At 35.6% G+C, this 14,518-nt stretch overlaps 1 protein-coding gene across 10 annotated transcripts in view; it reads left to right on the forward strand.

The window, feature by feature from the left end:
- Positions 1-14,518, forward strand: part of MYO16 (myosin XVI) — a 365,514-nt gene that overhangs the window by 227,709 nt on the left and 123,287 nt on the right. For all 10 annotated transcript variants that reach the window (XM_064407780.1, XM_064407778.1, XM_064407774.1 and 7 more), the window contains 2 exons: positions 10,693-10,804; positions 14,122-14,239. In XM_064407780.1, coding sequence (XP_064263850.1) covers positions 10,693-10,804; positions 14,122-14,239 — 230 coding nt within the window. The remainder of the gene's footprint in view (positions 1-10,692; positions 10,805-14,121; positions 14,240-14,518) is intronic.

Here is a 14,518-nt window from a genome sequence, read left to right on the forward strand (position 1 = left end):
GATTCGAATACATTTAAAAACTGGGGGCAGCAGAAAAAAAGAGCAATAATACATGCCCTTTTTCCCTGAGAGAAAAAAAGCCAGAAGCTATTCATTATCATGTTTTGGAAATGTCATTTACTTCATTGATGTCAACTGTTTTGCTTTGTCTTTATCTCATTCCTGTTTGCATATCAAACAGTGCTAAGTGCAAAGCAGCTTTTCCTCACTAAGCAGAATACATTGTCCTCCCATATTCACATGAAATATTTAAAGAAATAAAAATGTTTGCTGAAATGTCTTACTCTGTGAGTTTGTAAGTATGGTAGGGATCAGTGGAATTTATTTTTGAAAGGTAATGGCTTGCTTTTATAAACTCAATACCCTTCATTCCAGCAGTTCTGAAAGCATTTTTTAAAACATATGTAGAATTATGAAGTCATTAATTTTCAGTCAAGCCAAACAATCCTAAAATTTAATTACACCTAAATTGCATCTTGGGATTTAGTAAGTAGTCACTGGAATAGCTAAACTCTTACAAAAATTTAAAGTATTTCAGAGAAATTCTTCACAAATATTTAATGCGAGGGCAGTAAACTGACCTAGTTGTAAGAAAACTGGTTTTTAAATATATTTTGATTATATTTTGTCTGTAACTAACCCATATCTGAGATGTTATGATTTGTATGTGAAGTTAAAGTAAAAATTAACTGATCTGGTAATGTTGAATTTTTACTGATGACCATTGTGCTTGATTTGGGCTACTACCCTGAACTGGATGGGAAGGAGGAATGGGGACTGCAGAGGAAAAAGCCATACGCCTTTCACATGATTGTGCAAGTGCATGGTTCATTGGGCAGCACTAATAAGGGGAAGGAAGGGATTTAGCTTGTTAATCCATGCTTCTTAATACAATGTCACATTAAATGACACCCACAACATGGTATTGCTTGTGTTAGAGCTGGAACCTGATTATGAAATACCACTCTATCCTCCTGTGGCATTGGCTCTCTTGAGAATTTTACAGCAACAAAGCATCAACTAATGAAGATTTTGTAATAATGTTCTGGTTTAGACTTTATATAATGACAAGTAGAGCTGAAAGATGAGTCTGTGTGGCTCACTGTGAAGTGTATCAGAGACTCCCCAGATGGTGTTGAGCAAAAAGTGCCCTGGTTGTGTTGGGGCAGGCTCATCTAAGCTAAATAGATAAATACTGTGTTTTCTCCACTATGCCTAGGTCATACAGTTACAGTTCAGGAATGTTTGTGTATTTTTGGAATCTACATTGCATAGAGTAGAAATAAGTGTAAGATAACATATTATTAAGGCCTAAAAATTATGTAAGCAATGCTTGGGACAGCTTTAAGTCTAGCTTGGCAGTACTACTTATTTCCTCCAGACTCACACACCTCAGTCTGCCTTTCCTTCTTTCTCAGTGAACCAGAGCTCAACAGAGGGTGTTCACCTATAACTTCCAGTTATTGATATTTATTTTGATTCTAAGATCCAACTGAAATCAGTGGGACAAAGCACAGGTTTGAAGTTAGGCAGAATTGTTATGCTGAATTGGGACAATACACAGTGGTGAAATAATTCATTATTCTACTTCACAGTACTTGTAACCTTGGCAAGAAGAGAAGCCAACTTCTTTTTTTTTTCCAGTGGCATAAAATCTCTATATATGATGTCATGATGGGCATGGTCTGCGCCTGGTTTTGGAACAACCAATGCAGCATTTTATAGCAGCTGGCACTGAGAGCACACTTGTGTGTGCTTTTTAATGACACATTTTAATTAAGGTCAAGCTGTAAGCAAAGCCTATATAGCATTAGAAGAAAATGAATGTTTCCAGTAGGCATTCCTGAATCCATTCCATCTGACTGGTGTGCTCTTCTCTGAGCTATGGGCACAGTATTTCCTAGCAGTTGCCTATAAAGCTGACTTATGGAGACGCTCATGCATAGCAAGTGACAAGTCAGTTCTATATCCTGCTTATCACCATGATGAGAAAGAATTTGGACACCTCTGTGTGAGGGGAGATATATGCAGGAAATCATATCCAGGATGAGGGTGATGTTTTGAAAGTGCCTGGTTTCAATCATCTCCTCTAAATTTCTTTAACTGCACAGCACATAATGGTTTTGGAGAACGATTGCATGACAGGTTTCTGTAGGCTTAAAACATGATATATTAAAAAACAACAACAACAACAACAAACCCCCAAACAAACAAAAATACCAAAACAAAACAAAAAACAGAAAAAAAGAAAAAAAAAAAGAAAAAAAAAAACGAGAAAAAAAAAACCACCAAAACATGGGGGTTTTGTCCTAAAAGTTGGAACAAAAACCTTCTGTTTTGGATAAATAAATACTAAGTATCAGGATCTCAGTTTTAAGATTTTTCTTGTTTTAATATTTTATGTATTTTTACAATATTTTCAATTGGTGAAAGAATATCAAGTATTTTATTTGTATGTCATTTTTATAAAAGAAATAAGGGCTTTATAGACAAAATCCAGAATTTCTGATTCACAGCATGATCTGCAGAGGCTGGCACTGCCTAATTAAGTATTGATAGAGAGTCCTGTATTTAGTGATTAGTTTATCTAAGTATTTATTCTTTGCTCCTGCCATGTAAATTCCTTACCCAATATTTTAAACTCCTTTACCCAATATTTTAAACTCCTCTTAAACTAAATATACCCTATTTTGTGTTCAGTTGTGCTAGAGTATGAGTTGATACTATTCTATTTCTCTCTGGGTTAGTTATAGAGGTATCCTACTAATAGCAGAGAAATGACATGTGGGCAAGTGGATCAGCAGAAGAAAGCACACCATAGAAGTTTTAATTCCTCACAGGAACAAGTTGGCTGAGAGTCTCAAAAAAGAATAGATTATGACATTCAGCTCTTCTCATTCATTTATTTTCTTTCCATTTTTTTCTTTTACCAACTAAAGGAATATAAACAGGGAAAAATAATATTTTCTTTGCTGTTGGTTTGAAAAGGCCTCCAGAGATCTGCTGTACAAAGGTCCAAGCCTTTGTATCAAGACAGGATCTACTGTGCAAACAAAGAGGTCCTTTGAAAATCTATTGCCTCGGCAGCACAGAAGAAAATATGACTGATTTGTGAGCCAGGGCAGTTTCATCTGGGTTCGTATTCATGTTCCCAGTTCTTATCAGGACCATGATTCTATCATTCCCACATCTTGAAAGCTGTGATTTTCTGCCTCAGGATGGTATTTGGAATAAGCAAAGTTTCTGTTGTGGCTTCCAGCCCTATCTTTTTTTTTCATCTTCATAAGTGAAAAAGCATAAGAACTAAAGTCTAAATAAGGTAAGTTTGAGTTCATTTACTGTACACCTTTACCCATGAGCCCAGTAGAATAAAGATCTTATCCTCTCTGAGTGATTATGTGCAAGAAAGGATTCTTATTCAGCCATCCTGGTAGCATTATTAATAAATAATTTCATGTGGACAGTACAAACCATTTACTGTCTAGATACAAAATCAAGCTAAGTTGTATTCGCCTGGAGATGTGGGGTCATAGGATGTGTCCTGACAATTATTTTGATCCATCTTGCTTTGGATATTTTCATAAATTTCAAGAGTTTGATCCTGTGCTCCCGATATTTTTTAAAAAATCCTGGTATTTTGAAGGTATTAAAAAAATCTTAAAAGTGGTTTTATTTGGTTTGTAGATCATAAAAGGTAATTAAAGTGTCTGGAAATTTCCTAATGATAAATTTGGCATATCATTTTTTCTTAAAATTTGAGGTTTCTAAAAAAAAAAAAAAATTCTGTAAAATTTGAGTTTTCTAAAATTTTTAAAAAGAAGGATGATTTAGGAGTTGGTGTCAAAATATTTGTTTTCAAGATCAGAAGAAATTTTCCTCCTCATAAAATAATTATGCAGTGCTTTTAAAAACTATTAGCTAGACCAATGGAAGGGGTTGCTGACCTGAGCAAAAGAGCAGAAATATTATCTTCCTTTTTGACTCATCCTTTTGTAGGAGGCTGGTGTTTAAGACTGTTCTGATTTTAGAAGCCTATCATCCCTTCAGATATTGAACAATGTAAATTTCTGATCAAATTTTACTCATCCTTAGATGTCTTATGGCTCTAACACCAGTAATCAATTTTTGCTTTTTTTTCAGGGCCTACTTTAAGGTTAAGGTAATGTCTACAACAATTAAAGACCTAGCTTTGCTTGGTGTGCCACCTTTCTGGGGCCAAAGTTACTGATATTAAATGAGACTAAACAAAACACCAAACAAACCAAAACAAGAGATCCCAACTTATCTGAGAAATAAATTTAATGTATTTCATAGGATCACAGAATAATTAATTTTGGTAATAATAATTCAGGGGGTCTCTACTGTACTGTCTGCTCCAAGCAGTACCAGCTGGCAGATCAGATCAGGTTGTTCAGACCTTTGTTGAGTCTTGAAAACCTCCAGGTATATTCTTCCAGACTGTCGGAATTTTTGTCTTTGTAATATCTTTCTCAGTGTTCTGTAGGTGATATTTAATGACAACAGTTTTTCTTCTATTTTCTGATACATTTTTGCTGCTGCTTTCCTGTAGATTTTCTCTTAACTGATCCTGATTTTCCTGAAATGGGATGCCCCAAATGACACAGAGTAGTCCAGTTCAAACTTTAACCATGCTAAGTATTTTATGACTCCTGTGTTGGCCTATATAAATAAGGGTGTTATATATGATGAATAATTTTTTGCATTGTCGAGGCATACTTGACTCTCATTTAGTTTATACTAGATGCTGTTCTGGTGATCCACTGCCTAATCAGCCTTACCTTCCTTGAATTTGTACTTTCAGGTATCCTTTTGTCTTAATCTCTAATTGTTTGCTGTTGAATTATATCTTTTTAATAGTCATTTCTGTTTGGCCTAATTCCGGGACAAAATTTGCTTTCATCTGTTCTCTGTCACTTTTTCTGACCAATAAAGCAGGATACCCTTAGGAAGCCCCTTGCTTTTCTGTGAGGTTTTGGTTGGTTGCTTTCAGTTGGTTTTTCTGGGTGCTTTTTGGTATTAAAGATATGTCTTCTGTTTCTAATCAAATCAGATTGTTCTGAGTATAAACAATTAGAAAATGAAGCTTTTTGCCTGTAAACTGAGGAGTTTTTTTAGTGACAGTCTTGACTGTGGTTGCTGAAATCCTTATTACCACAAGCAGCATTTACTTCACTATCATCTATAATAAAGTTTCAAGACTTTTTTGTACTGATTTTGTACTGTTTACTTCATATCAAACCTGGAAGAGCCCAGAAAGCTGTACAGCCAAATGGAGGTGTGTCAGCACTCATCTTCCATCAGGAAAGGAGTCAAGTGGGAAGCAGCTAGATGCTAGCTTAAAAAAAAAAACCAAGCGCCTTTTTTAAATCATAGGGCTTTATCCTAAAATTTTACAGTGACTTAGAGCCACTTAATGATATAATCCTACCAAGATTTCTTTTAATTATTAATGAAAAGACATATTTACTTCAGGAAAACTCTCAGAAGTGTCCATCTGGCAAATCCACGGTTCATCTTCTGTTGAAAACCAATCCTAACAGTCCAGACAAAAGGGAATTTCTGGGAACTGGTTCCAACCTAGGAATCTCTTTCAAACAGTTTCCCTGTCAGGTATGACTGGGACCACTGCAATGAAGTAGATATTTCTGTATCCTATAGAGCACAATATTACATATTGTGTGTGGCATAAAAAGGCTGCTCTTACAGAATATGTGAACATTTCAGGTGTCACATTCTACAAATGCAAAGGGTTAGGATAGAGTTTTGGTAACATTGTACTTACTCTGGTTTATTGTACTTACAAGGTTTATTGTCAGATTTTTTTTTGTCTTTTCACAGATTTTATATAAATGTAGCAGTTCTAAGAATAAGCAGAAATTACATGAATTGTTTATGTTGAATGAGACAGATCACTTTGATACCAAATGCTCTTGGGTTACCATTCAAAAGAAAATAAATTAATCTTCTTCAGGTATTATTTTGCTGAGTTTCTGTCAGTGGTAAACTGATAGTCAAAACTTTTCTTTTTAATCTTTGCTTGTCTTACCTAGCTGTAGCTTTAGCCTCATTATTTGCTCAATCAACTAAGCAGAAGATTAATTACTTTAGCAAAGTTTTTAACTGGTGGGGTTATGTAGGAAATTTTGAAATACACTTATGTCACAAAAGTTCAGTATTGTTCAGGTAGTCTGAGATACATATTTATTCTTTATATTTGAGATCTGTGTACCAAATATATGAGTTGAATAATTGTGATGATGTGTAACCATTATAATGAGAATGATAAGGTAAACAAGTAAGGTAATTATGGAATTACATGGGTCAATAATATTTAAGAATTGAATGTCACACTAAGTACTTCTTTTATACTCTTAGTTATACTAGCCACACCCATACCTGAAAATGTGATCTATGGTGTCATTCTAATGATGGTTCAAAAACTGTATATTATGATAAAAAATATACTAAAAATTATCACCATTTACTTTTTCTTTGACATAGTACATTTTTCTTTTAGAAACTAGAAGAGATGAGATTGCTACAGTGCTGCAAATTAGAACTGTTAGGAAAAAATCAGAAAGAAAAACTATATAGTTCCTTGTATTTCTCAATAAATTGTCTATCTAATGTACCATTGTGCTTTATTGAAAGTGACTATACTGCAATTCAATTAGTTCATCTTCTTTAAGAAAAGAAGTCTTGTGAATCCATGAGTTTCTTCTTTTTTAAATGAAAATCACTGACCATGTATTTAAAACTTTTTTGTGTGCTGATAAACTGTCTGTTAAAAGTACTACTCCAATGCCAATGCCAGCATGGGGTAGCATTTAAACAGATAATTACACAGTCAGCAAAGGGATTAATTACTAGAACTGCATAAACTCTGTGGTTTGTCAATTCTGTGAGAGATATAAATATCATTTGTCTGAGTAGCTACCTTCAGTTAAGTGGCTCAACTTCATCCAAATTCTGAGAATCTCTTTCTAAAGCTACAGTAAACTAATTAGACTGTGCATTTTCAGAATGAATTTGCACACAGAAATATGCCAGTAAGGCTAGTAAAACTGAACTAAGTAAGCATGAAACTGGTGCACAGCCTGTGTGCATCAGATATTATGGAACATAAGCTGTGTATTGTATAGCAGTAGTACCTCTTTTACTAAAAATATCAGTAACAAAGAACTCAGGAGTCACCATTCCTGGTTTACATTTGAACACAGACTATTTTAGGAACATTGCACACACTCAAATAATATCGTAGGTTTTCATGGGTATAGTTCACAATGGCAAAAATCTATGTAAAAATAATAAATAAAATTTCCATGGTAGTTTTAAAATATAAATTTTGAGCAGTTTAATTCCTCTTTATCACCAGCAATGCCATTCTGCTCAGGCCACTTGAATGTCAAAAGATGAAAATGCACTATAAATATGAGGAAAGATACACGTCCTAAAAAAAGGTTTACATTTCATGGAAAAGCGATTTGATGTATCTTCAACCAGGGAATGTTTATTATTAATTGGACTTTTACACTGCGACACATATCTTTCCCCTTTCCTTAATTTTGTAGGAGCGGGGACAATTTAAGATTTGTTCTGGACTCTGGTTCTTAAATATAAATAAGTTAGAGTAGTGATATTGACACAAATCTTGTCCCAAACCCTTTTAGTCCTCAACATCTTTAAGGTGGAAAGAATGAGCTACCAGGGAGCTGTTTCAAAAGAAAAATAAAATTCTATCCAAATGTTACTATGTTTCTAAGGCAGACTGAACTTAATAATTAGGAAAATATGTTTCCTTGTATGGGTACAATATATTATGTTACACTGTATATTTCTTTTAGAAATATACATTTTGTGAGGGTGGTATGATACCCATTAGCAGTTCCAAGTGCTCTATACAATTAGTCCATCCTTATTATAAGTATACTCTATATTATAAAGGTATAACAGCCAAATGTGCAAATCTTCAAAGCAATGTTTCATATTTCATTAGTCCTTAAATAGTTTGGGAAAATGAGTGGGCCTCATGAAATGGTATAAAATAATTTAATTGCTTTTAGACTGGGGAAACTAAATTGAAGTGCACCTTAGAAAATGTCCAGCTGCATCCCTTTCCAAGAACACCAGCACATCTGCTGATTAAGTCTTCAGGACGTGTATAGCTGGGAAAGTCAGATTCTCTTCCAACAGGCAGGTCCCAGCAGATGCTGCAGTTTATGGATGGTTTGTAGAGCCACAGGCACCTGGTTTGGCAGGTACCCAGTTTGCCCCCTGCTGAATCAGCAAGCGCTGTGCTGAAGGCAAAACTGGCTCGTGTGGTTTCAGCTCAGCCCTTTCCTCTCAGGGAGTGAGGGTTCTGCACCACTTTGCTGTGCTGCAGCCTTTTTTTCAGAGGGCTTGGTAGTACTCACACAGCTTTTTGCAACAGCAGTGCCCACTATCATTTCAGCTGTGCTAAAAAAGTGCTGGTTAAATGGGGTGGCTTAAAAAGGAGAAGTGTGGAGTATTCTCTTCACAGAACAGGAAAGACTACTCCCTGCTCAGTACAGAGAGAGACAAAGAGTTATTTAGGGAGAAAACCATTGAGGAGGAGGCTTTTTTTGCAGAAATGGCCATATGCTTCCAACTCCTACAACATTCAACAATAGAATATTTTGACAGCAGAGTGGCTGCTGCTGTAAATCTCCTAATTATGGAGCAAAAAGTGCCACCAACTCATGATGCATAACATGTTACTGGCATAAGCTCATGCAGCAGTTCAGAAGAGTGGAAATTTTTCTGATGGATTAACCTTTACACCAGAAGATTCTATGCCAGATTCAGTATTAGATGTATTCTAGGCTCCTTTTGAACATACAGGCAATGTAAAAATCCCCAGGGAAAAAAAAAAAGAAAAAAAAACCACAAAACAACATAAAGCCAGCTACACTTTATATCATCTGCTCTAGCTGATTTGACAGCTGTGCTATCATTTGTACCTATCTCAGTCTGACAAAATTAATGTTTTAGTAACCTTGAGGAACCAGTGCTGAGCTCTGGCAGTGGTGCTCACAGACACATGTTCTCAAAGGTTTGTGAAGCACCAGCTTTATCCACGGATGTGAGAGGCATGTTCATACTTGAGATAACTGCTGAGTTAGTCCTCCTGTGGGTGCAAAAGGTACTTATGCTCCCAGGCACACATTTTTAACCTCATCATTCTTCTTCTGCCCACCTGCTGGGGTAAATCATGCCATTATCACTGCAAGGGGAATCCACACTGGTAAATCTGATATGGATTCACTAAAAATGCACTTTATATTTCATTGTGGGTACTGTTTAAACCTTATCTGTTAGAAAAGTGGAAATACTAAATAATTCTTCCTACACACATTCATGTAAAAGGGAATCCTTATAAGAACTACCACCCCTACTAAAGTGTTGCCAGACCTTCTGTGGTAATAGGAGTTTATTTTGAAACTTTGTCTCCTCTGTAGTGGTATGAGAACATGATTGTAAACAACAATTGTGAAAAAGTAAACCAGTATTGTTTCCCATATTTAAGTGACAGATCGTAGGCTGAACATCAGTAGAGACCAGAATAATTGTGGGGAATTTTTGTTGTAATTGTGGTGAAGGGTGAGGGCTGAAATGAGTGTAAATTGTCCACCTTTGTTGGTGTAGTGTAAATTGTCCGTCTTTGTTGGTGTAGTGATGATGTTATTTGGACAAAGGTGTGGAGAGTTCTTTTGCTTATTTAAGTGACATTTGTGAAGATTGCAGATTGTGTGATGAATATGTATTTTAATGATTATGATAGCTTAGTGAAAGCAATAAAAGACAATATCTTACATTCTCAGCATTATGTAATTAGAAATCAGATCCTGTAAGATAATGAGATACCTCATTCTTAGTGATTTCAGCTAAGTGAAGATACCTGAATACTTCTAAAAATACGGACTTACTTAAAAGGGTCAAAATAAATGGTTGTAAAGGCTAGATTGCTGCACTTTTCAATAATCTGTTTTGCTATAGTTTTGTATTATTACTATAGTTTTGTATTATTACTCTTTGTGTTCCTAGAGTTTTTTTCCTTTCCTGAGTTAGCTGCTGCACAAGTGTCGCTCTTTCTACTACTCATTGTTTTTGGGAAGGTACATAAAATTTCCTTTTGCTTTGCAGTGTGCAAAGCAGTACAGTTCAAGGGCTATAGACTTGCTACTCTGTGTACTTGGTTACTGCTTCATTTTGAGAGAGGATGAGTACACCTATCTATCACCCATTCAGCTGCTGGGGGAAGGAATGAACATTGTGGGAGTTAAGGGCTGATCTATTCCCTTGTCAGCAAGAGGGGAATTTAGAGCAGTCAGAGCTGTCAGAGGTTCTCCTCAAATCTGCCTTCTGAAGGGGAATCTCTGGTAGTGCAAGAATGGCAAAACTGGCAGTGATATAAACCCAGTTTGAAATTTCAGCTCCCATGTGCAGCTGAAGTTGGGGTTGAGGGGAGCCTTAAGCAAAAGTTTAAGAATGAAATACAGAATATTCTGTTGCTGGTACTGCTCCCTCCAAAGGCTGAGAAAAATCTGCAATAAACCTCAGGTTAGAGATGTAAAACTGGACTTTAACTTTAAAAGTTTGATCATGCACCAGTCTTGTAAATACCAGATACGCTGTTTTTGTTCTGTGCAGGTATCTAAGCCAGACTGTATCAGAAGAGACGATGTTAGCAGCCAACCCTCAAAACAGGGAGAAATTAACCATACTAAAACAAGCTCTAGGTGCTCTGGGATTCAATAGCCTGGTAAGTTACATGAGCTTATGTTATTTGTGGCTAAAATAATCATGTTAGTTGAAAGTAGGCCATAAGTAACTCGCACAGATAACCTTTTGTGAGTAAAAGAAGCACCTTTCTGTTCTTTTTAATTTTTTTTTTCCCCTGTTAGTTAAGACATTGAAACAAATACAGCACTAGTTCACTCCAGGGAAATTACTGTAATCACTTTTAATTAGACACAGAACCAACAATGTGAATCTTTTTAGTTCTTAAAGATTCACAAAACAGCTTCAAGGTATAATACTCTGAACAATTAAATTACATAGATAAAAAGAAGCAATCAAATCCTATATGACACCTCATAAAAGCCACAGAATTTTTTTCCTCTTCCTTATTATCTCCCATCCTTTTTAATTTTATGAAACACACATATGCTAACAGCACCTGAAAAGAAGTAAATACCTATTTAGGAAAGAAAATTAGAGCCAGGTAACTTGAAAGAACTGACTTAATTCCCCAAAAGCAACAAGAAGATAGGCCCACTGTTTGTCTTTAGTTCTATGAAACTAATGAAGGAGATAATTTGGAAAATTAATGAAGAAGAGGTCCTAGAGGACAGAGGTGTGACGGAAATCAGAAGAAATAGAAGGATGAATATAAGAATTCGTGTAAACTGTGCATCCCTTCAGGATACTAGAGTGCTTAACAAACTCCCCATATTTCTTACAAATGTGTATGCAACCCAGCACACTGTAGCTGGAATACCTCTGCAAGAGACATTCATAAGCAACAGTAGTTTTCAGACGAGGTAAGAACTTACTCCTGTACAATATCATTAGAAAGAAGGGGCAAAAGTTAATGTAAGTGTAAGTTAAAACATCATCAAAAATGACAGACAGGCAGCAGTTCTAATAAAAAAGGATCAAGGGCTATCAGCAAAAATTTTGTGAACTGCTAAAGCTGTTACTTAGGTGGGAAGTTTAGACTTCTGTGGTGGTAGTGGTACACCATGAGCTGTTTGGCATTCCCTAGTTAAGGCAGTAAAAAGTGTCACCTTTCAATGCAATGAAGAGTAGGGTTTATTTTCATTAATGTTCATGAGGCCATGTACAAAATTGAACAGACATGGCCATATTTGACAATATTATTCCTTACTCTTAGTGGCTCAAGCTCTGTACTAGTAGATTTCAATAACAAAATGTCCAGACACTTCTGGATTTAACCCAGTGTTCACAGTTGGTGGATCAGTGGATCTCTCTTGCTCTGTCATTAATGTTTCTGTTCTGTTGAGAAAGGAGTTCAGCCCATAAGTAAATAATTGAATGCTAAATGGATCATGATTTTAAGCCTGCAGTAACTGTCTGAGAATGCTTCATATACAGTATTCTTTTGAATCTAGTACTTAAATTCACTCAGAATTCTTAAAAATAAGTTAACTCTCAGAAAAGTGTCAACATCTTGAAAGCTAGTCTGTATTCAGGCAGCTTTAGAATAATATTTAGGGGACAAGAAATCTATGAAACTCTCAAGTACTGCAGGCTGATCTCCCATGTTGAATGTTAGAGGGCAATATGTAGATAAAACACATTCCTAAAATTTCTACCCATTAATTCTGAGGTACAGGAAGAGGTCTGTATGTATCATTCCTTGACTACCTAGCGATATTTAATGATAGAATGGATAATCTTTTTGAAAAACTATATAAAAATTCCTTAGCAGCCATTAATGCTATCTTCCAAAGAATGTTAGTGTTTATTAAAACCAACTACTGTTTTAAAGGTGGGGAAACATGCATCTTACACAATGATAAAGTGTTTGAGAATCTGGAATGTGAAATATACCTGAGACCTTACCAAAATCACCAGAATCAAAAGCTATCCCAGCTCACTGTCATTCAGTGCTGCACAGTAATCCCCAAACTGGTTCTGAAGGAGTTAACCTCCAAGCAAGGAGCGTGCACTGCCAGCGTGCCATTTCATCTTGCCTGAGATACCATCCCAAAAGCAGAGTATGGCACCCTAGTTTGAATGCTATATTAGCATAACTTCTTCTATTTTAAGAGTTATCCTATTCAGACTTTCTCTGTATATATTGGGTTTTTTGAATCTCAGCTTTGGTACCCTGTAATGCTAACATACACTGTTGCCCTATTGACGCCTCTCTCATGCAGAAAGAGATTGACATTCTTGTCTTAAAGTGTAGTTCAGAGAAGCAAACTTGCTTAAACAGCACTGGAGGTGCTATAATCTATCCCAGCAAGACTTTAAGCTTTTCTTAAGTCCTTTGATTATTGGCATATTTATCAGGGAAATAACATGAAGAAATGAAGAATAAAAAATCGGGAAAAAAAAAAGAGGTTGTACTAGCTGTGTATTTCATTAGTAGTGTATGTATAATCTTAGTCTGCAAATTCTGATAAGTGAAATTTCTCACTGTCACTTCTGCAGTTTTAGCACAATCAGGCTCTAAATATTATTTACAAAAAATATTTCAAGAATTATCGATTAATTTTTCTATAAATAATGCCATGTAATGTTATAGTGGATATCAGGTTTCCTCTTTTACCATTTTAAGAAGCACCATTGTTATATAACTGCCCTTAAAAAAAAAAAACTTCCAAAAACACACAATGCTTTCCATATTTTAGGATTTAAGGTTCATATTCCACAGATCGTATTTTTCTTTGAATTTAAAAATATTTTAAATATAATTAACCAACCAAAACTACCAAAGAAAGTTAGTTTTCTTCTGCTGTGATAAAAATGAGGTCAGAAAAAATCTGCCCCTAAAGATAACTGCTTCACAATCTGAGACATCACAGAAGAGTATGCAATCTCAGAGGGACAGTGTGAGGGTAAGGAAAGTTGCTTTTGTTTCTTTTGGACCTTAATTAAAGCTTTTAATACCAGGAACCTATAGAGCTAGACACTGTGAATTCAGTTGGTTGAGGCAAAAAACCCCTTGCTGTTCCTAGATACAGAAATTGACTCAATGGGAATTCTCTATGGACAAGATATGTTTTATTTCCTGCAGAAACCGTGCATTCATTAAAGATATTCCAGTATTTTTATCACATTGGAAAAAAACTCTCTTAACCCACTGGTAAATGTGACATTAAAACAAGGAAATAAAAAGTAATTTTGTTGGTTCATGTCCTAGCTAGGTTCCAGTTTGATTTCAAATTTTCTGTTAATAATTCAAATGCGAATGCTTTTCAACTTATCAAAGGCAGATTATAAAAACTAACAGAATTTATATTTTTATAAAGCATTGCCTTTCAACGGTGTGTCCAACAGATCTTTTCTTTATCTTTAATTCTGAAAAAAAAAAAAAAAACTGTGCAGGAGGTGGAGAACCTGTTTGTGATTCTCTCAGCAATCCTGCATCTTGGAGACATTCGCTTTACGGCCCTGACAGATGCTGAGACAGCGTTCGTGTCAGACCTGCAGCCGCTGGAGCAAGGTCAGTAGGACACGACCTTGGAGCGGTGCCTGCCTGGTCCCACAGCAGGGAAGTTGCACTGTTCCACCGACAGATGGAAACACAATTCCAGGGACACAAAAAAAATGACTTCTGAAAACTCATAAGTTACTGTAAGACAGTACCCAATTGACTTGGATGGTTTATAAATTACAGATTTTTAAGGGATGAAATAAAATGCCATTATTGCAAATTAGCTAATTAAATGTCATATTTAATGCTATCGTTTGCCAAAAGAAATTGTACAGTGCACTTTGTGCA

The sequence above is a fragment of the Passer domesticus genome, chromosome 2, assembly GCF_036417665.1.
Source record: "Passer domesticus isolate bPasDom1 chromosome 2, bPasDom1.hap1, whole genome shotgun sequence".
In the NCBI taxonomy this organism is placed as follows: domain Eukaryota; kingdom Metazoa; phylum Chordata; class Aves; order Passeriformes; family Passeridae; genus Passer; species Passer domesticus.